The following is a 27,655-nucleotide window of genomic DNA, read 5'->3' as shown; positions in this document are numbered from 1 at the left end:
GACTCTAGATTCAATATAAAGATAGTTGCCTTGGGCACACACAGGATATTTTGAGCCATTGAATATAAGATGTGCTATACAGAAAGGACAGAGAAAAATCTTCAGCTTCCAGTTCTCATTGGCATTTATCATGACAACATCCATAAATGTGCCTTAATTGAACATCACAAAGCAATTGGAAACAATTTCCTTAAATGGGTTTCTGGTGGAAAACACTTCAGTAATTTCTCCTTAACTCAGAGCCATGTATCTACTGTCTGCTTGGCATCTTTATCTGATTGTCCTTTCTGGGGCTATCTCATTGGTCTCTCTGCTAAAATGATCATGTGTCTCGTTTGCTAGCGATTGATTTAATTTGTGTTGTCCCTGCAGCACCAATACTATATTTTATTTCTAAATATGTGCGCATTTGGACAAAAATGATGGAGTTATCTTACTCGAAAGGAACTCATGCCTTTCTTGATGTAGCCTTCCCTAAACTTACTGCTCCATGGATCCTCCTTTTCTCAGTCACCACCAAATCATCTCTGCAGTGGTTCAAACTATAGGAGATGAATGAGCTGCTCCCATCAAGCCTGTGATGTCTATCTCAGAACCCTCTCTTCAAGGAAGCTCTTCTCTCTTTGTCCTTCCTGCTACATCTCTACACATCATCCTCTCCTGCCTGGGGTACTCAATGTAGCCTCCCTTTGAATGCCTTTACATTTAGTCTTGTTCTCTGCATCTTGGTTTTTATTTTCCTGAGCCTCAGTGGGGCCATACCACCTCAATTTAATCCCTGAAATTATTTCTAGTTGCCCTTGAAGTCCTTGTTCTACAGGGCATATCATGGATAGCCTCTGCCCATTCTCTTGACATCCTTGTGGTATCCTTGCTCTTGTAGGCACTGGGTTCCTCAGGAATTGCCACGTCCCGACATGATCTGTTTCTTTGCTATTGGAGCATTTATTACCACTTACCTGAATTGCTTTTGTGTATACTATACTCTTTGGTGGAGCTATGTCCCCTTGCTCATCTTTGCATCCCAGCACCTCACACTGTACAACACATTTCTACTGCTCAGAAAAGATGGTTAACATTTAATACAGGATACCTGAACTTTGACAGCAAGGGAGTTCCCGCTGTGCTGTTGGATCAGACTTCTCTTGTTTTCACAGTAAAGTCTTTAGTCTATCATATATATAATATCATATATATATAATATGTAATATAAAATATAAATATAACAAAACATATATACATAATATACATATATTATGAATTTCATTTTATATATGACAAAACATTATTTATAGGAAAAATGAAAATAATTCAAAGTTTACTATTCCAAGAGTACCAGTATCTCAGCTTAAGAATCAAACTGAATTGGTAAATGCAGCAGCCCCTGGTCAGGGCTTCAAGACTTTTCTAGTGGAAAACTATTGCATTATGAAATATTTCCTCACTAGCCTAGAATGGAGTATAATAAAGGTTTATTTATAAGGGGGTAAACCCACAGAATTGGTAGCAATCCACAGTCCTCTGTGTGTGTGGAAACTAGAACTGAATCTAGCAGCCAAAGGGGCTCCCACACACCCCTACATCTCCATATATAGTACATGAGACCATGCTCAAAGTATGCTAGCATCCCAAAGGCCATTGGCTGAAGGAGTTCCCACAGCACCTCCCCCTTTTGTCTAAATAAGAGAGTTCCAAGCCCAATACAAAACTATATACAATAAGATCAAATATGTAGTATAAAAATGAAAATAACCAGCATGAACAACATTAAGCAAGAAATATACTCTAAATGTTTCAATAATTATTCTATCCTAAGGAGTCAAAGTCTTATATTAGAAATGTCTTGACAAAGTCATGAGAGGAAAGTAACTATGACTAGTCAAAGATCTGAGAAGGGAAATAATATTACCTGAGTAAACATAAAGTGCAATCAAGCAACTTCCAAAAGGTGAAAAAAATGACAGACAATGTGCTACCTGGACAATCACCCAAAGTCTCATTTGCAACTTTGGGGCAACCTACAGTTGCCTACAGGCTTGTAGTATCTGCCAGACTTTTCCACGAAGCAGGAAATTTGAAAGACTATTTCACCTCTATTGGCCATTTGTCAGTCACTTTTCTTTGTGCCCTGCACAGCACCTGTGGGTTCCTTCCAAGAAAATGTGGTTTGATGGAACAAGACCCGCTGAAAGGTCTCCATGAATCCTAAAATACTTTATCCAACAAATAGCAGGAAGCAGTTTGAACAGAATAACGCCCAAATTTCCAAAATGATGGTTTATAAGTATTTGTTTTCATTTAAAGGGGGTTGATTTTAAGTGATTAATGGTCACAGTTAATTTCTAAAGGAAAAAATAAGGGGAATATGCTATAGAAAGGAATACTTTGCATTGGTATGGATTTTGGTCTGTTGACACAGATTTAAAATTGATTTTGTTACACTGTGTATATATATATATATTTCTGCTCTTATTTAAGGTATTATGTGTTTGTGCAGCTCATTTAAAAGTGTAATGCATAATTAAGAAATAAAGGTTAAAGTCATCTGCAATAGTTAAGCTTATAGTCATGTTAGTTAGGTTTTCTAGATGTACAGAGATATATTTCAGATGGATAGGTATACTTCAAACCCTTCTAAGACTTACAGAATATAGCATTTAAAATGTTTGAAGAACTTAGAACTTTTCATGACAATGAGACACATCTGCTCCTGGCAAGACCAGTTACTTCAGAGATGCAAATTGATGGGTGACTGTCCAGGCAGCAAGATGTCTCTGTAAATTCTAAAGTTTTAGAAGTTGCTTACAATGCACTTTCTTAGGTAATATTATATCCTTCTGGGGTCTTTGAAGAGTTGAAGTCGGAGAGCTATAATTTCCCATAGTTATGATAAGAGATAAAGATATAAAACTTTAGACTCACAAAGATAGGATAGATGATAGGGTATTTTACTTTATTTTGCCAAGTGTAGCTATAATTCTTGCTTTATAACTATTTTGTACATACAATTTTACTATGTTAAAGTTAAAGCCTTCCTTTTTATTAAACAGAAAAGTGGAGATGATGTGGGATTTCCCTCTGTATGCTGTGAATATGTTTTACTACCATTGGTTAATAAAGAAGCTGTTTTGGCAAATGGTTTAGCAGAGTAAAGCCAGATGGGAAATCAGAACAAAGATAGAGATAGATGATGGATAGATAGATAGATAGATACCATGTATCTGCCAAAGACAACAACCAGTCAGAATCTTACTGGTAGGCCACAGCCTCATGGTGATACACAGATGAATAAAAGTGGGTTACTTTAAGATGGAAGGGTTAGTTAATAAGAAGCCTGAGCTAATAGGCTGAACAGTGTTGTAATTAATATAGTTTCTGTGTCATTATTTGGGTTTGGGCAGGCCTGGAAACAAACAAGTAGCCTCTGCCTACAGAAAACTACTCTGTGTCCAGTCTCAGCCTTCCAAGGGCAGACTGTGGATGGCTGTATAGCACCTACTGCTACATTAGCCTATCTGAAACCTCACATGAATTGTGGAGAGCACTTGCCACATTTTCTCACTCTTTTAGCATATTCTAAGACTCTCAAGGTATACATGTGTGTTCTACTTGTTCAGGGTGTGATATTTAAGAAAAGGATGTTAAACAAGGAATAAATTTTAGGGTTCAAAGACCCATACTTTCATCTTTTCCAAGTTTATTTATTTTATTAAAACTATGATTATATAATTTTTCTCATTCCCTTGTTTCCTTCTAACTTCTTCACTGTTGTTTCCTTTACCTTCTCCCACATCTCCCTCCCCTTACTCCTTCTCAAATTTATGGCCTTTCTTTTTTTAATTATTACTTACATATATTTGTGTTTTATACACACACACACACACATATGTAAATACAAGCTTGCTGAATCTTTTTAGTGTTGCTTATATGTATATGATTTCAGGACTGACCACTTGGTATTGGATGACCAATTAGGGGCTCATCTGTGGGGAGGGCCAATTCTCTCTCTCTCAGTCATCACATCATTATTTGTCTGTAGGTCTTTGTCTAGGGGTGGAGCCTGAGACATTTTCTCCTTCCATATAAGCCTGTCTATTAGTGTTGTCACTGTTAGGGGCTTGTTAGGAGGCTCCCTGCTGATGTCATGGGTCTAGCTTCTTTGTCATTTCTAGGAGATATAGTCTCACAGGATTCTTTCCAGCTCTCTGGCTCTTACCAGTCTTTCCGTTATGTTCCCTAAGCCTTAGGTGTAGAAGTTGTGTTCATGTTATTTACCAAGGCTGGGCATCCATCAACAGTTTTCTATATTTTGAGCAGTTGTGGTTTTCTGTGATAACAACCCATATTTTATATTTGTTAAAGCTTTCCTTTCTTCTTCTTCTTCTTCTTCTTCTTCTTCTTCTTCTTCTTCTTCTTCTTCATATATTTTATTTATATTTAAGTGTGTGCTTATGTGAATGTATGCTACCATGGGAATGTCCATGAAGATTAGAAGAACTGAAGTTGCCGGCAGCTGTGAGTAACCAGACACTGGTTCTGGGAACCAAACTTGGGCCTTCTGAAAGAATAAGGAATATTCTTAACTATTGAGCCATCTCTCAAGAACCACAAAATACTCACTGATTACCAGGAATGGTAGCAGAGGCAGGTGGATCTCTTTGAGTTTGAAGCCAGTTTGTTCTACATAGCAAGCTCCAGGACAATCAGGACTATATAGAAAGATCCTGTCTCAAAAAAAAAGACCAACAAACAAAACACTTATTAATAATGTAGGCATAATTTCAGATACTAGGTTGTAAGCATGTCAGTTATAAGTAAAAAATCCCAGGTCTGGACTGCCAAATGTCTCTGATATTGATGTTGGGCAATCCAATCTTGCCATCTACCTATTTTTTTGACCTGGCAGCAATAAGTAATAGTAATACTTCTTCCATGCTGGAAAAGGATTTGGTGGGATCAAATGGAGAAATGAGAACAAAGAAAGAATCTTATGGTATTTTGATATATCTAGTATATATAGTACCATTTGAATAACTTAAGGATTCTGGTTCCTGAAGGCCATTGACATAGTGTGCTGTCTATGCGTCTTCATCCTTATCAGAGGAAGAGTGTGGCTGAATGAGAAGAATAGGCTGAGAGTCACAGCACTGCTGCTTAAATCCCCCAGACAGCCCTCGGTTGAGCTTTCTTCTCTGACTTGGATGGAGTACAGGGCTAGCAGTGAAGCAATATTCCCAACTGATTCAATAAATTCTTACACTGAATGCACAAAGAGGCTAGGAGCCATGATTTTTTTCTCAAGGGTAGCCATTTGTGATTGAATGCCAGCTTTCCACAGTGTGTTCAGCAAGGACAAAAATTCAAAAAATTCAGTAATGAATCTGCCTGGGTTTTTGATCTGTGGGTGTGTATGTGGGTAGAGAAAATGCAAAGACAGGAAAGATGTATATCTGGATAAGACTGTATATTTTATATTTCACATAGAGGATCCAGGCTGGCAGATTTATTCTCTTCTTTTTTGCTGCTATTGATTTCCTTTCTCTTGTTACCACTTCATCAGCACCAGCATCAGTTTTGCCTTCATCATCAAACAATGATAATGGTAACAAGGCATTAGCATCAGCAGTACTGAACTCTTCATTTTTTTTTTAAATGACAAGATCTTATGCTGCCCAGCTGGCCTGAAACTTACTATGTAGCTGAGGATGATTCTGAATTTCTCACCCTCGTGCCTCTGTCTCTAGAGTGTTGGAATTACAGGAGTATACCACCATGCCCATTTTTTGCAATGTTGGGATCAAACGCAAGACTTTGTATAGTAGGGGGCCAGTTTCTTGTTTCCGGCTACTCAGCTCTGAAATAATCACACAGAAACTATATTTTGCATTACTGTTTGGCTAATAACTTAAGCGTATTTCTGGCTTACTCTTATATCCTAAACTAGCCCATTTCCATTAATCTGTGTATCACTACGTGGCTGTAGGTTACCAGCAAGGTTCTATCCTGTCTGCCTCTGGCATTGGCTACATGGCATCTTGCTACTCCTCCTTCCTTCTCTCAGCATTCAGTTTAGTTTTCCCTGCCTAGCTCTACTCTGCCCTATCACAGGCCAAGGCAGCTTCTTTATTCATTTTTTTTTCAATACAAGTCTTTTATTGTCCCAAAAGATACCCCAAATCATATTAAAATTCAGGTTGTTTCTGGAACTGGTAACTTAGGTCTACTCATCAGCCTGCTGCACTGTTCCCTTTTCAGACACATAGATACCATACAAAAACTTCCTGATATCCTTGTTCTTAACTGTTGTGGCCTGCTGTATCAGAGCCGCCGAGTTTGAAACAAGTTCAATATCATTTCCTTCAAGGACTAATTCATCCTTCTGGGCTTGAGAGACAGAACAAGCAACGCCTGTCCTCATCCGAACCCTGCGGATGTATTTTTCACCCAAGAAATTTCGGATTTCAACCAAAGACCCATTCTCTTGAATAACGACGTTGATGGGGAAGTGAGCATACACGGACCTCATCTTGTAGCGGAAGCCCAGCGTAACACCCTTGATCATGTTTTGAACGTGGCTGCAGATGGTTCTGACGGTGGCCAGTTCCTTCCTGTTGCCCCACCATTTGTCAACCCGGAGCCTCTTCTTCTTCTTCCCAAGAAGGCTCAGCTCTACGTTGATGTGATTGAAGTCCCTCCGGAGGGTTCCTCTGGGGCCCTTCACAATGACTGTGCGCCCCTTCAGAGTGATGTCCACATTTTCTGGAATGTCGACCGTCTGATTGCTAAGAATGGTCTTCATTCTCGCAGTAGATGGGGCAAAGAGAGCGCTTCTTTATTCATTATCCAATAAAAGTAACACATATACAGAAGTACTTCCCACACCAACTTTGTGCATGCTAAGCAAACACTCCACTAGGTGATGTAGGATTAGGCTAAATAAACCCTTCACATGAGTTTGAAAAGATTGTGTCTTCCTTTGTCAGTCAAGCAGTTTCAAAATTTTGGTTTTGATTCTTTATCTGTGTGGGTCTCAGTTGGTCAGTTTGGAGAAAGAGTTAGAACTGGAAGTAATTGTTTGAGAGTTGAGGCCCTGAGTTAGTTTTCTTGAATTTATATAACAAAGAACCAAAAATGGTATTTCTTAAACACCAGATATTAATTGTCTTACAGTGCTGGAGGCTTGATGTCTGGCATCAAAGTGTTGGCAGGGTCAGAATCAGATCTTTCTGAGCGTTGAGACAAAGAACCAAAGAGGTGTGTTCCATTCCTCTTCATAGCTTCCGGGGGTTTGCTGACAGTCGCTGACATTCCTTGGCTTGTAAAAGCATTGCCTTTGTCTTTTCCTTCATCTTCATATGTTTTTCTCTCTGTAGTGTCTATCCAGATACTTCTATGTTTTTGGATTATACAGAAATGGCACTATGTCAACTATACTCTCTTTTCAAATAAGTTCACATTCTGAACTACTAGGGTTATGATTTACTATTTTCTTAAGGGTTAAATTCACAGCAGGTTGTAGAACAGATGAAATTGTCATGAAGAGCATACAAAAGAAGCAGAGAACTGAGAAAAAGAGAAGAGAGTTTCCAAAACATGCTTAATTCATGAGATGAACGATGTGTAAAAGAAGACTGGGGTTCTAGCGGTTGAAGAGTCAAGACAAATATCTGATCTCAGGTATGGTGATAGCAAGTCTTCACTGAGGCAGCCTTTTAACATTCATTCTGTGACAGGCACTTTGTAAATATTTTATTCATACTGAATGAAGGCAAAACTAATTGCATGCACATAATCTTGATTCTAGAACAATCAATAGAATTTAATCCATTTGTTGACTTTTTTCATGTTAAAACCATTTAGATGTTCATATTGGAGAACTTAATGAATATGCATCCTGAGAAAATCCAAAGCTCCCATTCAATAGACACTAAAGAGAAAATTATCACAGTGGCCAAGCAGCCTGTGTTGTGAATATGAGGCATTTTGGACTCTTGGTTTTCCAGCATCTAGAAATTGCATATGTATCAAATACAACTTTGGGATAATGCAATCCTTTTTATTAGTATAGTAATCTTCAGAGATCAAGAACTATTTGAGGGTTCTTTAAATAACTTGTGGTAAAATACTTTTCCCCAACAGAAGTTTAATCTGGACTTACTAATTCAAAAGATGTAATGTATTTATTTAAGGAATCTAAGAACTCATTCCGAAATTGATTCAAACTCAAGTCTGAGTAAAATCATTGTTTATGGCATGTAGTTCTCTAAATAACTTAAATTTCACTTAAAAATTTAGGTAGCTTCCCCAACTCTTGTTCTCCATGTAAAATTGGAGTCACAATAGCCATGAGATAGGCAGGGCTGCTCCTTCACTAGAGATTGCTGTACTTCCTGTCTTGTTAGTTTGAGCATTTTAACGCTGTGCAGTAGGTGTTAATTACCACAAATGCACCACCTGTCTCCTTTTTAATGTTCAACCACAGAGCACATCACTGTTTACTGCCGCAGTGAGATTGAAATACTGTGCTTAGTTGCAGAATCTCAGACTCTACAGAAGAGAGGTCCGAGTAGGTAAAACATGGGGGTGCTGTCCTACTCTCTGAAGGTTATGTTAGTGGGATCAAGTCTGAAAGCTAGCTTGGATCAGGAAAGAGATAGATATTAGTAAAGAAGAAGCTTGGTTTTAGCCTAAAAATCCACATAAGAAAGAGAGGACAGAGCTCTCTTGCTGGGTGATAGTTTCCCAAGGATGTGGGGAGACCACAAAGCCTGGTAGAAGGAAAGACTACATATTTAAGAAAGACTACATATTTATTTTAGTTATCTCTTTCTCAAGGGGCAGTTATTTGGGAATCCTAAATGCTTCCATGTCTTGTAGCTGTACCCTCACATTATGTGACCTGGCACACCCCTTTGTGGTTGAGCTTAAGATTTTCCAGGAAAACCTATACTATCAGTATGACAGTGTCATTAATGATCCTTGCTTGGATGAAGACACAAGGAACCTATGGTAATTAGCACTGTTAAATGTGTCCTCCAAGGTCAACATACAGAGACACAGAGTGCTGGGCCTTTCCCAGGGTCTAGAAACCTACTCAGAGCCCTGCAGAGAAGTTTTTGGCTTCCCAGGGTTAGGCCTGGGTACTGCATACAGGTATCAAAGCACATAAGCACATGTGAGGAGACTGACTGGGATGTAGGAAGAGAAAGGGCTGTGTTAGTTCTCTGCTACTGTGTGACAATGTTGTCACAAGTCATGACTTAACACAAATTTGTTACCATAGTCTCTATAAGTCAGGAGATGGTCATGGGTTTCCTATTTCTATTGTTCTATCTTTCGTTAGGCAACAATCAAGGAATTGGTCAGGGCTGATTTCTCATTTAAAAGCTCAACTAGGTTGTTAGTAAGATTCACTTCTTTGAGGGACACTGGTAAGATGACCTTAGTTTCTTGTCAAGATGTCAACATCAGTTCCTTGCAGTGCAATTCTCCTTAACATGACATCTGACTTCAATAAAAATTGTAAGCCAAGAAGAAAATAGAGTCTGTTATCAAGACAGAAGTCACTATCTTATTTAACTTCATCAAGGAAGTGGCATCTCATACTTTGTGCCACCTTCTATTAGACAGAAGCAAATCGCAAGTCTGAACTGTTCTCAGCAGGAAGAACATTACAAAAGGACAGACTTCCAGCCGATAGGAATAGGGGACCACCTTGAGGCTGCTTGCCACAGGGAAGAGGAAAGGATGGCAGCCATATGCGGTTGCTTCTGGCTTTTCATTCATCCTTCTTCTAGAAATTATGTCTAGATTTTCCTTTGAGGGACAGCTTTCTTCCCTCAAAGGAAGAAAGATTACTGGAAATTTCAGAATAAACATACAACTTAAGGCAGTAGGCCAGGATACCATATATCTGGGTTTTGTTTAGATGGGTACACATGACCTATCAAGGGCCAGTGAAACTTCCTTGGAAATCCTGGAAAAATATTCTTCACATTTTAGAGTGACAAAAAAGTAATCAAATAAAGAACTAGAGAGGGTCTCAGAGCTGAATTTTCTGCTTTCATCTGTGATGATACGAAGTCAAGACTGGAGAAGACAGAATGGGAGAACCAAGAAGTCATATGAAGTCCTGATGCCATTGTCCAGAGAGTTCTGAATTCAGCTATCGCTTAAGTGAATTAATCCTAGAGTTCTCAGCCCCCCTTAAGTCAAGCTTTCTGTGATGTGTACCTAAAGTGTATCATATGTTGGCTTTGGACTTATTTGTGGTGTGTGTGTGTGTGTGTGTGTGTGTGTAACAATAATAACTATAGTAGAAGAAGTCGTGAATGAGAGAGGAGATATAAGTGGGGTAACAGAAGGAGCTAGAGGGTAAGAGAATACACTGCACTCAAGCACAACTTGGCCCTGCCCCTTGGGAACCTGGCACAGTGCGTCACCCCTTTGTGCATGGCAAGCACTCTCCCCCACCCTCTCTGTCTCTCACTCTTCCCTGCCCTTTATCCCTCTCTCATTAAACTCTACACTCAAAAAAGAAGTTCTCAACAAAATTATTTTTTTTTGAAAAACTATAGAAGCTATAAAAGTTGCTTTAGGAGACTAGAAAGATGGATCAGTGGTTGAGAGCACTTGCTGGTCTTACAGAACCCAATCTCAGTTTCTAGCACCTATGTAGCAACTTAAAACCTCAAGCACCAGGATATCCAATGCCCTCTTCTGGTTTCCACAGGCGAGCTCGCGTGTGCGTGAATACACACACACACACACACACACACACACACACACACACACACCCTACTGAGTCCAATTAATGTTGTCTTTATGTACATGTTCTTTGGATTGGGTAATCAGTCAGGGAGCACATCTCTGAAGAAAACTGGCTATCCCTCCGTCAGAAGCCACTGACTGTCTACAGATCTTCACACAGGGGTGAGGCTCTGAAATATTTCCATATCTATGTTGGCATGTCAGCTGCTGTGGACATTGTGTAGGTCTTGTATTTTGCTGAGATTTTATGAGTACAGCATCTCTGTCATGTCTTGAAGATATTATCTAGCCACAAATGTCCTGATCTGTTGACTCTTATGATCTTTCTTTTTTTAAATTTATGTTTTTTAGTTTTATTTAACATTTTTCTACTTATTTTACATATTGACCTCAGTTTCCCCTCCCTCTTCTCTTCCCATTCCCGTCCCCAACCTTTCATCTACTCTCTTCCCCTTCCATTTATCCTCCATCTCCATTCAGAAAGGGGCAGACCTCCCATGGGCTTGAACAAAGCCTGGCCCATCAGGTTGAGGTAGGACCGAGCTCCTCCCCTGGCATCAAGGCTGGGCAAGGAAACAGTTAGGGAGCCTTCATGGGACCAACCTAGGCCCTCTGCATGTGTGTGACAGTTGTATAGCTTTGTCTGTGTGTAAAACTCCTAGCAGAGAGACCAGGACCTGTCTCTGGTGCTTAGCTGGCTTTTGGGAACCCGTTTCCCATGCTGGACTACCTCACCCAGAATCTTAGAATCTTTCCATGCCCTCTTTTATGATGTTTTCTGAGCCTTAGATGTATAGGTTATACTGTTGATGTCTCAATTGTTATTGGGCATATTGTGGTCTGTATTTCTGTATGTTAACCAATTGTGAATATCTTTAGTAGCCTTAATCTGTTTTTAAAAAGTTTCTTTGTTGAGGAGTGAGAACTACACTTATTTATGAATATAAGGATAAGAATTGAGTAAACAAAAGCTATATTGATTTGGAAAAATGGTAGGTATATTCTCCTCTAGAGTCATGGGTTTCTTGGCTAGGCTTACAGTACCAGTCATGAGTTCTCTCCCATTCAGGGGGTGTTATGTCCAGTTAGGCAGCTGTTGGCTTTCTCCATGATATGAGTACCAATACTGCACTAGTCATATCATCCACAATTTTATTTAGTGATAATGTACATTATTTTTATCAAGGATGATATGTTTAACCTATAGAAAAATTTTCTAAGGTGAAGCAAATAATGTTTCATCTAGTTTATGACACAGTTATTATATCTCATCAGTTATTACATTGCTTCTGTAATTGCCAACTTTATTCCAGTTATTTTTTTTTGGTTTTCTTGTATTTTCAGTAGTGTGAAGAAATATAAGGGCCCTGGATACTAGAGTTATATAATTGTATTTCATACAAAGGATTCTGTAGATGTTAATTTGCTTGTTTTAGAGTGAATATGCTTTTAAAAAGTGATACTCAAACCAGCTGTGGTTTCTTGCACAAAATCTATACAAGATAAAGCCACTCAAAATTCCTGAACAGATAGGGAGGTACTCTCCAGTTCTACTCTTTACTGAGGAGTTAATGTCAAGTGGTAACTGTTGTGGGAGGAAGACTCACTCTTCTTTGAGAGTGTGGCCACTGGTAGGTTTTCTATGCTCCAGGGGATGGCCCTATGGCAATGCTCTTGCATATATTGGCAGGACTACCTGGACTTAGTGGGTTATCAAAGATATAAAGCTTGGGGTGGAATAGAAGGATTTGGAGGGAAATAGCACAAGATTGTGATATATATATATATATATTGTGTATATATATATTTTCTTGAGAATAAATAAAAATATTAATACAAAGTGATACTATATTACAATGCCTTTATTGATGTACATTGTGTCCTTTATAGGGCTTGAAACCTTCCTTTTGATTTTTATAATATTAATGAATGGGGTAATGTTAACATTTTACTTTATTTCAACTTGGGTCAGTCTTTTGTTGGCTTTGCGTAGGTGTTATATGCTGAATGAGTGAACAAGTTGTATAAGGAGTGGACACACACACACACACACACACACACACTGATTGGGTTTTAGAGCCATTAGCAAGAAACAAGTAGATGTATAGTTTAATAAGCCACAAATACTTAAGCTGTTATTTTTATGATACAGTCAATTAGGACCTAAAATTCAGTCCTCGAATATGGCTCACTTATTTTCAGTAACGAGGCAGGGTTGACACTTATATTAAAATTATTAAAGGAATTGCAGTACAGTTTCAAATATTAGCTCTGGTTATATTTAATAGACACATTGGATACCTGTGCTGAGTGTATGCTACATAAGTTTTTCAATCACGCTGTAAATATCATTGCACAGTAACTCTCTGTGGCTAAGAACAACAGTAATTTATCAATGGCATATTAAAGAATACTGTACGGCTATTTCCTAATAGCTAAGTACTTTTGGCACTGCACATAGGTACACACCCAAGAAAGTAAACCAACCTTTTGTCCTACTGCGAGAGTAGATCATTTTGGGGCAGGATGAGGTGTTTCTAATTTGGCAATTGATCATGTGACCCCTTACTTAGCTGAGTGTGGAAGGCTCTTCCTTGGAAAGTGGCCTTTCCTTAGTGTGTTTCTTTTTATTCTTCTTCTTTACTTCTACTGCCCATTCTTCCTCCTCTGCCACCTCCATTTCCACCTCCTCCTCTACTGGGATAGCTCTTAAATCAGTGGTGAGGGAGAAAAAACATGGACCAGGGAAATGTTGTAACCACAGCCATCTCGGTCTATGCCAAGCTGAAGCAGCTCCTCTCAGAATAGCTCCCATCTCCTCAAGCTTCCTCTGGACTCTGAGTTTCTATTTCCTTTGCATTACACCTACTGATTTTCATGGGTGTGAGTGTGGAGGAAAGCTTCTCTGCCCTCATGGTCATGTGGCGGGGTGATAGTTGTCCTGACTGTTGGAGTCCTGGATGGGACACACAAACACACACAGACACACAGAGACACACACACACAGATACACACGCAGACGCAGACAGACAGACAGACAGACACACAGTGTTTATTGGTGAACCGAGACTGTAGCCATATGAGCCATCACCAGTGGGGACAGTGTACATTGTAGATACACTGGGCAAAGAGATGCTTCATATCCCAGGCAAAATGGAGTGGGACAAGTGAGATTTCATCTGAGAAGTCTACGATTTAAATCTTATCATTTATTTCTGAACTTTTGGATTTAGTGTTTTGGAACTTAGATTGACTATGGGTAAATGAAATCCAAGAAGGAAAACTCTGGATGAAGATGTGTGCTGTACTCTAAGATACCCTGTACTTGGTCATTGGAAATGAGGTTTGGAGATCAAGGTGGTTGTGTCCTGAGTTGGTGGCTACAGGAAGGCACTCAGGAGAAAGAAAGGCCATTCAAGAGGAAACAAGGAAGATGAGGAGTGGCTGGGGCAGTAGAACTCTCATTTCCTCTAGGGAATAAAGCTGAGGCCTGTGGCAGACCCCAAACCTCAGAAATCTCACCTAGACACCAGTTTTTAGAGCTTATTTTGTCTTTGGACTAGAAAGAAGTGCATTAGACAAGCTGAGATATAGACTATATTTATTATATTATGCAGTAGAATTTCAAAGGATGGCAACACAAGCCTTAGGGTTTTTTTTTTTTTTTTCTGAGACAGGGTTTCTCTTTGTAACATTGTGGCTGTCCTAGAACTCACTCTGTAGACCAGGCTGGCCTTAAACTCAGAGATCTGCCTGTGTCTGCCTCCTGCGTGATGGGATTAAAGGCATGCACCACCATCAACTGGCTCAGCCTAGTTTTTTTTTTTATTAAAAATTTCTGCCTCCTCCCCTCCTCCCTTTTCTCTCCCCCTCCCCCCACTTCCCACGCCCCACTTCCCTCCCCCTCCCTCTCCAGTCCAAAGAGCAGTCAGGTTTCCCTGCCCTGTGGGCAGTCCAAGGTCCACCCCCCTCCATCCAGGTCTAGGAAGGTGAGCATCCAAACCGGCTAGGCTCCCACAAAGCCAGTACATGCAGTAGGGTCAAAACTCAGTGCCATTGTCCTTGGCTTCTCAGCAGCTCTCATTGTCCACCATATTCAGAGAGTCTGGTTTTATCCCATGCTTTTTCAGTCCCAGTCCAGCAGGCCTTGGTGAGCTCCCAAATAGATCAGCCCCACAGTCTCAGTGGGTAGGTGCACCCCTCGCGGTCTTGACTTTCTTGCTCATGTTCTCCCTCCTTCTCTTCAGCCTTAGTTTTAAAGAAGTCTTTTGTTTGGGGACAGCAAATTTTACAGGCCTGCACTTGTAATTATTTCAGCTTCTATCATGGCTAAGAGAAAGCTAGTCCCGGCACCTTGCACTGGCTAGAAAGAAGATTGCTTAGGAAGGCGAAAAAAGAGCCTCCAGCCCTTTGATGGCTGTGGGTCCAGAGGAAGAAACTGCTGTGCAGATGCTGAGAAGAAAAATGCAAAGCAACTCTCAGAGATCATAAGAGCTCAGTGCATGCCTGAGCAGCGACAAGAGGATGGAGTTGTGGGAAGGTAAACTTATGAAAGGCATTAATCACGGTAAAAGCCAAAGGAAAATGAGATGCTTCGGGGTACAGTGTGTGGGTAGCAGCCGCATGATGGAAATTGTTAGGAGAGATGCCCACACCTTCCCTGTCCAGAAAGCTCTTTTGTCAGTAGGGTTTCTGCTTTCAGCTCCTGTGGTGGGATTATCAGTCCCAGGCTGATCCTGGCAGGGATGCTGCTCCCCCAACTGTGCCATGAAGTAGGAGGAGACCAGGCTTGGGAACACTGAAGTTTTTCCTCCTAGGCTGTCAGGAGAGAACTCAGCAAGGCATGGATAATGCTGGTGCCTCCCTTTGACCGAATAGACCCATGACGGTCATTTGTCAAAGGACAGATAACCTCTTCCCAAGAAGAGGCAGTTCCTGAATGTAAAGCTACACAGTTTTCTTAGCAGCAAGTCTCAGAGATTTTGTTTCCATCCATTCACCCCGCCCAGCCTAGGACTCCAATCCAGGGCCCTAGTGAGTATTAGTTCCTAGGTTAGAACCTTTGCAAAAACCTGCATTCAGTAACAATTTTATGCCTTTGTATTTTCATCTCTGAAGGGAGAATAGTAAAAATATCATGCAAGTAGGGAATTATGATCACATTGTATACATTGTATCGCATTGTGTTTGTGTGTGTGTATGCGCATGTGTGTGCACGCATGTGTGTACACAATGCATATATTTGTTGTTGTGTGTATGTGCATGCATTTGTGTGCATGCGTGTGTATGCACAATAAGTAAATGTAAAAGACATGAAAGAATCTAAGAGCTGGAGGAAGATGGGGGAACATGGGCGTGACACTGACTTGTGGGCATGATGTGATTGTTGAACTGTTGAACTCAAAACAGTTGTGATTACTGTAAAAGATCTATATGAGACTGAGCCTGTTAACACCCTATTGTGGCTGGGGGAGGGGCTCATAATATCCTAACCTTCTCTGAGGATGTATATGCAGGTAAGAATGGGGAAGTGGGTGGGGATGGGGTTAGGGGAATGGTATGGGACTTTCTTTACTGATATAGCCTCTGGCAATTTGCCCATGCTCCTGCAAACAGACTCTCATCCACTCCTGTAAGAAATCCCAATAATTCGTGGGGATGTACACACACACAAGACAGACAGACACATACAGAGACACACAGAGATACAGATAGACAGACACAGACAGACACACACACATACACATACAGATACACATATGCAGACACGACACACCTACACAAATACACACACAGACACAGACACACATGCACACACACACACACGCCCATAGAGACAGACAGACACATACAGAGACACACAGAGATACAGACAGGCACAGACAGATGACAGACAGACAGACACACACACAGACATATACACGCAGGCACACCCACACAAATACACACACAGACACACATGCACAGACATAGACACACACACACACACACACACACACACAGCATGAAAGTAGAAGGGGTTATCTGGGGAGAAGATGCTCATTTTCTGACTCCATTTTCTGTTCCAGGAATAGACACGTGGAAATCATAAAACCAAGCCTGCTCTTGTGATTGGTTTAGAAAGGGGCACAATGTATAATTCAGGCCAATAGTGTGTTGTAAGAATGTTCCTACTCATTCTTCAATGAGATTCTCCTAGGAGAGCCCACCCCTCTGCTCCAACCCCTTATTCCCTCGATGCCAATGACAAAGATGGAAATTCAACTGAGACCAGTAGCCATTTTCTGACCCAGCCATATGATGAAGCTGACATCAGGCTACAACAGAAGAAAGGCTCTTGATAAACTATAGACTATTGTTATGAGCCATGTTCCCTTAGCCCCCACCTGTGCTTAGGGCTTCAGGTTCTTTGAAGGGAAGTTTCTGTCAGCTTGCAGCCAAAGACATCTGCATTTCTAGGCTCTCTTATCTAGATGCCTGTCATCTTTCCTCTGCTTTGCAGCCTCCAAGTCCCAGTTGGCCTCACTGTAAGAACCTCCCTGGTTGCCTTTTTCTCTTGTCACCGTGAACTTGGAAATAGAATATGGACTTCAAAGGCCTGGGAACACATGCATCCCTCCCCTTTACTCCTCACTTCATTACCTTCAAAAATGACCCAATAATCATCTCCCTCTGCCAGCTTCCTCCGGCCACTTGGACCACTCCTGACCTTCCATGGCTGCTTCTGTAACAAGGAAACAGGCTTTTTGCTTCTTAAAGAAATGCCATATTTTTTCTTGCAAAACTGAATTTCCCCTGTGCACTGGTTCAAGCCTACTGTGGCAAATGCTACGAGGCACGCAGGTCAATAGAGTTGACCCTCTACCATCTTGGCTGCATGCACTGTCACTGGCTTAATGACTTGCTCTCTTGAGCCTTAACTTGGGGCTGTATTATTGAGACCTCATTTAGCTGACTGGAGTTACCATCGACACATTACGTCAATCCCATGCAGGAGCTGAAGAGTGACAGGGGATCTGATTTTTATGGTACTTGTCACAGCAAAGGACATAAGCCCTGGCACGAATGTGGGCAAGGACATACTTTTTAGATGTAGATTCTAATGAGCACATTTTAGGTGAATTCAAACACACATTTTGTACATCTCCCAGCCTGGCTCATTTACCACCATAAATGTAAGACGCTATGCCAACGTAACTTGTCTCAAACAGTTTGGGAAAAATCAGAGACAAGGTGATGCTAAGAGAATTCTAGGGAAGAGAAATGTGCAGGTAGAGAGACAGTGATGCTTCTGACGTGACTGGACAGATGGAGTTGAATTCGTCTTTCCTGAATTATTAATCACACCACAGAACACTTGGGCCTTTCAGATTTACTGTCCTTGCATTCAACAAGGACTGTTCCAGAGAGGTTTCTGACAGGTTCTATGAAGTCATTCTGAAATTGACAGTTGCTTTAGGGAACAAAAAGACAGCATGTGCTTGCTACCCCCTCCCGCCCCCACTTTGCCTTCTTTGAGCTCATTTTATCAAGTCATGCGAAGCTTTCACTGATCAAACTGGGGCTTGCAAATGGTTGGAAGAATCACTGCCTTAATCAACATCATTTACAGAGCAGGGGAAGAAAGGAAGAGGCAAGCAGGGAGAGAAAGAACAGAAGGCTGTTATCTTCTCTGTTTGGCTCCCTCTCCTGCAGAAGGCTGACTTTCCGGCAGGGAGGAAGGGAGGAGGGTCAAATTATGGTAATTAGGATCTTAAGTGGCAGCTCGTGATTTGCATATCCTTCACTCCATTGTTTCTCTTCACGTTTGCTGGAAGACTAAATAATACACTTCTATGTTTGTACCCGAGGATTTCTCTTGGGATTCCAAAAGGAAGGGTCATCTGTGCTCACTGGGGCTGTCTTTTACCCGAATTGTTCTCAGTGGAATGGAGGCAGGTGGCTGGACAGAACCAGGTGACTTGTTTCCAGGGAACTCCAGAGACCTCAGAAAAAGATAGTAAGATTGTAACACTTCCCTGTGGATCTATTATCCAGGTGCTGACCATCTTGTTTGTGCAGTGGCCAATGTCATTTATTTTTCTTCCTGTCTCCTACTAGATATTTTGCTTGCTGAGAGACTCACACGGTAGGAAAAAGTCCTAAGGAGATGTGCAGTTCATTTATTTATCAAATGGAGGTCACAGTAATTTCTCCTGTCACTTTCACAAATACCCTTTGGGTCAGGATTCTGGCCTTTTCTTATTTATTGTGAGATGTGATTGGCAGCTCCTCACTGGTTGTCCTTAGCTGCCATCCAGTTACTATATTTAAGTTCACACTATATTAAACAAGAAAGAAAAATAACTGCTTAATATGAGTAACTGAAGGTTGGTGGGAAGTCTTTACAATCTGTTTTAACAGGACCGTAAGCATTTTTTGAGAAGAAACTATCAGAGAAATCCTGGCTATTGAATTTAAGGAATGACACATCACCAGCTTCTTGGTAAGCATCAGCTTCTAATGTTTGAGCACACTGAGAGCCTCCTTCCTTCTCCTTTGCTATCACCAGCACCAAGCCTGCAGTGCCAGCGACTCTGGATCGTTCTCCTTGTGGCAAAGTCACACCGTCTACAGTTCCTGGCCTTTTCCAGGAGCCCTGTAGCAGCTTGGCCCATACTCTGATTACTAGTCCAGTCACTGATGGCAGGAACACCAGTGCTATTTATCATGTGCCAATAAGGATGGTGCTGAGAAGCAGCTCCAGGGCTGGGTCGTCTTGTCTACCTTCTCATTTTGGAACACGTTAGGATTCAAGTGACTGCCCCTACATCTATCTGGGCTGTTTGGATAAGATCTGGAGAAAGAATGCAAACTACTTCTAAGGTAAATAACTGAAGCCTAATGTACCACGATACTTCTATATGGAACGCCCTTTCCATCAGCAGAAACCAGAACCAGGAACTTTACGGTCTCTTCTCTGCCACACTCCTGTTACCTTCCACTAATTTTGCTTTTAATATTTTTGGGTTCCACATTATCCTAAGGGAAACAGCACAAAAGAGTTCCTAAAAAAGACTGGGGATAAGCAAACTCAGTCTTGGTTTCACATTTCCATAATGTTTGGCAGTGCAACAGCCTCTTGTCAGGACTGTTTCATTAGGATCAAAATGCTGAAAACCCCCAGATCAACACTGCTCAGCTCCTGTGTGGGCCGTGGCAAGAGTGAGTCTAACTTAGTGCTGCCTGGCTATTTTGTTGACAGTTCTAATTCTATTAGGGTGAGATCAAGTCATTCTTCAGAAAAATTGATTGCTTTTTTTTGTGGCTGATATTGATTCTCACTCTGACATATTACTATTTTTTTTTTAACAATATTGCTTTTTCATCACTGACATCTTATTAGAATCAGAGACAGAAATACCACTGGATGGCTTTCAAATTTTCTGCACAATGAATAGCCCACTTTCTGCATCTTATTCTCTGTAATGTGATGCTTGCCATTTTGATTTTGATTTAAGCACCTAGTTTTTTTTATTACAGACATTCCCCACCTCTCCTCTATCTGGTACGCTCAATACCTAGGAGCTATCATAAATCTACACGCTTTATCTGCCGCCCAGTGTGTGGTGGTTCTCACTGCATCTTACACATGACAGCAAATAGGATCAGATCCAGCTCCATGGTCAGCTCACAGAGTAACTGTCAGATTCGCTACTTTTGTTCACACATCTCTCTGTGCAGTGAGATACTTACTTCCCAAGGAAGATTTTTTTCCAATTATGTATTTAAATTATTTATTTAATATTCAAATGCATACTATTTTCACTGCAGAAGAGAATGCTGATTTTAACTTCAGAGTTTCCAAGTCTTTTAGTATGGAAGCCCATCAACGCACTCAGGGTTATGCCCAATTATCTGCAGCCCTGGGATAATTTCTCTTCCTTTGTGCTCAAGAAAGTACATCAGATTGTAAGTGAGTGGCAGCAACATTACGTGAGCATCCTTGACTTCTCCACAGCATTTAAAATCAAAGGAGATGTTTTACCAACTTCACTGCTCATCTTACATAGTTTAAACCATCTGCTCTACACTTCGTAGTTGATGATTACAAGCCTGGCATAGCCCACAGGGAAGCAGATCCTATATAAATAGTGGAGATTTAATTTTATTTTTTGGATGAATGATGGAACTTATTTTAAGATAGTGGGGTCTTCTAGTGCTCCTCAAGTCATACACAGAGGCATTAGAATATGCTAAAAGATACGTGGATGCAGGATTAGGTTTACCAGCTGCCCAAAGTCTCATTGATTTTGCTCTTTAAGTTACTGAAGATGGGAAAACACAAGAGACTGTCTAGGTCTAGTGAGTTAAGGGTGAAGTGGCAGCAGGAAAACAAGGGCAGGAAACAAAGTGTCTAGAGACTATCCAGAGTGTGTGTGTACAGCCATGTGCCTTCTTCCCCAGAAGCAGCAAAATCGGAGCTGGAGGAACAGTAAGAGACAATAGGGAAACAATGTTTATAGTCATGAATTGTCCTGTCCGGGACTGAACTCTCGTAAGCAGTGATGGCAAAGGAAATTAATTAATCTGTAACCGAGTTTAGACTCACAGAGAATTATGGTAGATTTAAATGGGAGAGGGAGACATGTGACTTCTGGTCCAGGTACTGCCTAGAATGGGTTGTTTATTTGGAATGTTTATTTGTGTTTTGAAGAGCTGTCAGCAGTTTAGTTGAGGAGGAGACTAGAAATACACAGTTTTACATTTTCTTCTTTCTTTCTTTCTTTCTTTCTTTCTCTCCTTCCTTCCTTCCTCCCTCCCTTTCTTTCTCTTTTTCTTGAGACAGGATTTCTCTGTAGCTTTAGTGCCTGTCCTGAAACTAGCTCTTGCAGCCCAGGCTGACCTCGAACTCACAGAGATCTATCTGCCTGCCTCTGTCTCCTGAGTGCTGGGATTAAAGGTGTACAACACCACTGCCTGGCTTCTGTTTTCCATTTTCTTTCTCAAGAACCTGGACATCTTTTTATTAGTTGGATGGCTAGAGGCAGCAATCCTCTGTCATGGGGGAGGAGGGGAGGGGAAGAGAGAAGAGCAAGGAGGACAACAGGATGGTGCTGGTGGGTACAGTCTGTGTCTTTGACTTTGAGAAGGAATGTGAGGCTTTCCTTCCAATGCTGCTACTGAATATTTGCTGTTCTGAACTTTTAAAAGACAAAGTACCTCCATAATTCATAGACATCTCCAGCATGGCTAAATTCATTCAGACAAACTCTCATAATCTTGCAAATATAGTATCCAAAGAAGAAAAACCTAAAATTGTCTTGTAGCCCAAACAAAGGAACTCTCTTCTCTCTTTCTTCCTTCTTACCTCTTTCTCCCCTCTCTGATTTTTTGAAACAAGGTTTTTTTTTTCTATGTAGCCCTGGTTGATTTGCTATTCACTGTATTACTGAATTTGGAACAATCCTTCTGTTACAGCCTCCAGAGTGAGGGACTTGTAGGCATGTATTACCATACCTAGCCCAGAAGATCTCTTAAAGTTTAGGTGCCCTACAGTCAGATAGATGATTGGAATCAAGACACACTCAGGATACAAATCCTGTGCTGGTGGGGCATAATACTTTCAATCAGGGATTCTACCTTCAAGGGCCTTAAAAATTAGTTTTCATTAATTTTTTAAAAAAACTTTATGTGTATGCATCTATGTCTGTGTCAGTACATATTACATATATGGGGTGCCCAAGGAAGGCAGAAGAAGGTGTCGGTTACCCTGAATTTGTACTTGAGAGCTGCTTGACATTGGTGCCAGGAATTGAACCTTGGTCATGTGTAAGAGCCGCAAGGGCTCTTAATCACTAAACTTTTCTCTAGCCCCCAGACTACTAAAAATAATAATAAAAATTATTTGGCAGAAATGACAGAAGTTCAAAGAAATCACACCTCTCAAGGTGACAAGACCACCAGCAGTGCAGGCCACCCTTTCAGAGAAGACATAGTAGAAGGACCCTCAACTGCAGTGTTGAGAGACCACCCAGTTGAAGGCTAAAAATACCATGAAGCTTACGGTAATGAAGAAGAATCAGTTTCTCGCAGGGTTCTAATGATCTCACCCTGAGAATGCAAAACTGGCAGGAGCCCTTTCGCTATACTTAACTCTATGATTAATTAAACTCCTTTAATTATGCCAGAATTAGCTCTGTCAATAGAAAGGCTGCCCATAGGCTTTGTTCTAAGCCCTTTAAAATTTTCTTTGTACTTCTATATTTGTTTTGCGAGCAATCAGAAAGCTTCCCTGAAGTCAAGGCAGCTGAGCCTTCTCAGACCAGAGCATATGGTAGTCATTACTTGGCTACTGGAGAAAATCAGTTCAGCAAAAGGGCACAAGTTACAACATCAGGAAGTACAAAAGAAAAGGTTGGAGAAACCTTAGAATATGAAACATAAAGACAAGAATAAAGGCTAGAATTTGTGGAAGATCTCCCGAAAAGCTCATGATTTTATGTCTTTATGCCAAGACTGTAGAGAAAGACAGATGACTTAACTTTAACCATTTGAACCATATTTTATAGGCATGAATCCCTTATTATTGTCCTTCTTATTTGATGTTTTTATGTAAGCCTGGGAAATAGAATGACACACTCTTCACACTTGTAGATCAGGGAAGCTGAGCTAGAAAGAGTTATTACGATTTGTCCTTAATTATCAACGACCAGATATCTGTCATCCGGCAATTAGCAGGTGTAAATTTCAGTGTGATAGGATGGCCAAGTGTTTCCTATTCAACATGTTTTAGAAGGGGGAATTCTTTAATGGTCTTGGCATCCTGACAAGACTTGAGTAATAATTGAGGTGACTCTGGCCTGCTGTAGGCTCCATGGGCTTCAAATGAGAATAAGATGTGATTCACAATCAAGATGAGCAGAAGGGTCCTGAGACAGGATTCAGTAAAATGAGAGAGGGGAGGAGAAGATGAGAGGAAAAAGCAGTTTGAGGCAGGATAATGGCAGAGAACAGACAGGAGTCACATGAACTGGGATTAGACCTTCGAAGAGTGAAGTTCTCAAACACCAGGTATTTATCAAGAAAGTGGGTAGGGGTGGGGAAACATAGGGAGAGCAGAAAAGAGGGATGAGGGGAGGGAGGTCTGTTTGTGGACAATAATGCTATTGGTGAGCATCTGAAAGAATTGTGTGTTCTGCTCTTTTTCAGCCCATCTCAGTTCTTCTGCGCTTTTCTACTGTGTCTTGCTGTGATATGTGATTTTTAAATTTGAAGGTATTTGTTTACTGTTTGTTTACTTAAAAGGAAACAGCCCATGAGTATAAGAAGGATGCTCTTCCAAAAAGCAGCAATTACTTTTAGTGTCAGCAGAAAGACAGGCTTGCAATGTTAAACTTAGAAACGCCAGTGACATCTAACGGGGGTTTCAAATGTGGTTTCAACAGTGTACAATGTTTCCCTTGTTTGTTTACTTCAGCTTCACCTCCACAAGCCTTGTGTAAATGTAGCCTTGTGGAAGAATGGGGCAAGGAATGGATGAACTGCCGTAGACCATGGAAGCCGCCAGTGTGACTGGGTAACTCTCCCTCACATTGCTGAAGACCCTTCCTTTGGGGTCATCTGCCCCAGTGGGCCTCCGCTGTGAGAATCTTCAGCTTTCAACAGTTCTTACAACCTTTCTCCAGAGGAAGGCAGGGAGAAGGCAGCTTATTCCCACTAAGCAAAGGAAGTAATGACTGCTTCTGACCGGCCTTGGTCTCTAAGGCGGCATGAAAAAAACTTTTACTCCAGACTCAGTTTTTCTTCTCAAATGTGTAATTTAAGATCAAAATAGGCAACTTCCTCAAGCATAGGAGAAAAATGATAGGAGAAAAACTGGTCTTATGGTTCTGCTGGATGAAGCCTTACTACTGATGGAGAAGATGAGGGGTAAAATGGAGTGTTCCCAGAATGAGCTGGGTTAATCAGGATGGCGCCTCATTGGTGCCTTTCCCAGGAACAGTCTGGGAAACCCATCTGGAGCCCTTGACACTCATGTCCTGAGCTCTTGTGGTCATGTGGGGGGTGAATCTGCTTTAGTAATTAGACCACAAATTACTTGATCTAAATTGCGTGCCAGAGATTCTAGGAATAGAACTAGGAAATCCGGTAAGAATACTTCCATAAAGGAACTACAATTCTTCCCAAGTGTGAGCAGTAAGAAATGGTTTCCACTCTCCCAAGTCATGATGTACAATTTATACAAGTATCTCAAAGCTGGATTGGGTTTCAGAGCTTAGAAACTCAATGAGAAGGAACTCAAGGGGGGTGATTGTTACAGAATTGAATGCTCGTGTCCCTAAAACATACATTGAATTCTGAACCCTCAAGGCTATGGTGGAGACTTTTGGGGTGGTTCAGGTAGGACTGGGGGTGTCTTATAGATGGTATTAATAGCATAATAAGAGACCCATGCATATGAGGATGCAAAGGCAGATGGTCATCTGTGAGTCAGAAAGTGGGGTCTCACCAGACACTGACTCTGTTGGCAGCTTCCCCTGGACCTCTCAGTCTCTAGAATTGTGAGAAATTAATTTTTTTATTTTAAGCCGCATTCTTTTGTTATAGCATCTAGACTAAGACTAAAACTACCCCAATCTGCAGTTTTCATTCTTCTTATAGTTCCAGAACTCTCAACTGCCTTGAGAATAAGATGACATTAATTTCCTGCCACACAGCTGCTTGGTGTCCTCAAGTCACCTGAATTATATTCACAGCAATGGCAAGGATTTCCTGCACTCAGGGGCTGAGAACATGTGCAGAATAACTTGGCTTCAACTATGATTCCCCCTGCCCCAGACACTCCCAACACCAATGTGGTGAGAACCGCTTGTTTCGGGATTGGGAAACTGTGTGTTGTAAAGACTGGTGGTAAAAAAAAAAAAAAATTAAGACTAATCCATAAGTGGAAGTGGGCTGCAGTAGCAGGGTGTGCCACAATATTTTCAAATTGCAAACAAGACAGACTGTACTCAAAACACAGACAAATAATATAAACAGTATAATTTTATTTTTGTTTCCTTTTCTCCCCCTACTCTTTTGTAGTCTTTAAAATTTTAAATACCTTTTAAAAGATTTTTTTTTTATTTTTCTTTTACTCAGCAGATCTCCTAGTGTGAGTGTTTTACTTGTGTGAGTGTTTTTGGCTGGCATGTATGTAAGTGGACTATATGTATGCAGTTCTCATGGAGGCCAGGAGAGAGCCTAAGATCCTCTGGACCTGGAGCTGCAGCCATGTGGGTGCTGAGTTTTCTGCAAGATCAGCCTTAACTGCTGAGCCATCTCTCCAGCTGCTTAGCTTATTTATTTGTGTCTCTCTCCATGTGTTCCTGCCATGGCATGTGCGTGTGTGTGTGTGTGTGTGTGTGTGTGGCCAGGATGGGTGCAGAGGGCAGCTTGCAGGAGCCAGCTCTCTCTTTCCTGCACGTGTGTTCTGAGGACTGAATTCAGGCCACCAGTCTGGGCAGCAAGCCCCTTTACCTGATGAGCTACTTGCTAGCCTGACTTTCTTTCCTTTCTTCCTTCTCCTGCCCACCCCTCTTCTGTGACTCAGAATGGCCGGGGCTTAGTTCCCAGGTTGACTGGGAACTCATAGCAATCCTCCTGCCTCAGTTTCCTTAGTACCGCTGTTAGTGGCATGCACCAACACTATCAGTTTGATCAGAGAATTTTCTAGAATTGTCTGGCTGTTTCTGAACAACTTTGGAATTTTAGTAAATAGATAATTTTATTTCTTTAAAGGCCATTTTTCTAATAATAATACAAATGCCTCCATATGATCTGGGCAATTGAATTAATTATGTAATTAAAACAATGAAGAGAATTAGGTTTGAACTAACCATATTTAACAGGATGATTAATTATATAAAGCTTCAGTATTTAAATGAAATATACATGCCTACATGGATGTGATTCCATTTTGCCTTATTGTACCTTAAATCTTCATTTTAGCATATTTAAGGTGGCACCTGTTATTTCCAGCACTCTTACTCCCTTGCCTACAAGTGATTACACAATGGCACTAGAGATGATAATGAGGTCTGCCAGTGATAACAACAGTAGATTGAGAGGGCTGATTCGATGATAATAATAACAACAACTGTCATTTATGAAGATCACACTACACCGGGTGTAGGGTGGACCACTCTGTATTCACTAACAACATGGATGTGGGCTACTCTGTTACAGGTGTTGGGAACGTTCTGCATCGTGAGAAGCATGCTACATTGATACAGTTGATTATTATATTAATAAAAAACTGCCATTTCACACCTCTGACCCACATCCTTTTGTGTTTTCTTTGTGATAGCTGAATTTTGCAAAAACGTTTCAGTCTGTCAGGAGGTAGGGTGGCTGGACCACAATGCTAAGGAGGAACAATTTTCCAAATAGGATCGCTTCCATCATAGCTTTATGACTCACTGGTGGATGTTTATCCAATGCTTGTGTAGCATGAGCAGGGAGAGAAGGCTGAGGCAGTAGGGAGCCTCTCTGTAGTGTACATGGAATTGCAGAAGGGCGTAGTAGTGGAAGGCGGGCATCTGGAAAAGGTGGGGGGCAAAATAGGGTTTTTTTAAAGCTTTGATGAGTGTTGAATTGACTCTGTACAGATGGGAACCTATGATTGGACTTACTGCCTACATAATGAGAAAGGAAAGGGAAACCAATCTTGACTGGGGAATGAGCTTGGAGGAGCAAACAGAGATTTAGGAGAATGCTGCTGGAATTGCCCAGAGGAGAAATGATGAACTTGGAGGAGAGGAGAGGTGGCCATATCTGCAAAGTGTTTCTAGGGTAAGAGCAACAAGGTTTATATACCTGGTGAACACAGACTGAAAGACTGAGGAAAATGTTACCAAGAGCA

The 27,655-nt window shown here is 41.0% G+C and overlaps 2 protein-coding genes across 4 annotated transcripts in view; both read right to left on the bottom strand.

Annotated features, from left to right (window-relative positions):
- LOC121434808 (LHFPL tetraspan subfamily member 3 protein) overlaps positions 1 to 27,655 on the bottom strand; it is a 399,674-nt gene that overhangs the window by 55,312 nt on the left and 316,707 nt on the right. The window lies entirely within an intron of this gene.
- LOC121434809 (60S ribosomal protein L9-like) lies at positions 6,220 to 6,819 on the bottom strand. The gene has a single exon (XM_041633784.1). It carries the CDS (start codon positions 6,797 to 6,799, stop codon positions 6,221 to 6,223), a length of 579 nt encoding a protein of 192 aa, XP_041489718.1. The 5' UTR covers positions 6,800 to 6,819; the 3' UTR covers position 6,220.

Source organism: Microtus oregoni, unplaced genomic scaffold, assembly GCF_018167655.1.
Source record: "Microtus oregoni isolate MIOR12 unplaced genomic scaffold, Mior012 000044F_ref0000062, whole genome shotgun sequence".
Lineage (NCBI taxonomy): Eukaryota > Metazoa > Chordata > Mammalia > Rodentia > Cricetidae > Microtus > Microtus oregoni.
This window is presented reverse-complemented; position numbering and strand designations above follow the sequence as displayed.

Excerpts from the sequence above, each read along its gene's own strand:
- LOC121434809 (XM_041633784.1), bottom strand. The coding sequence starts at position 6,799 with ATGAAGACCATTCTTAGCAATCAGACGGTCGACATTCCAGAAAATGTG.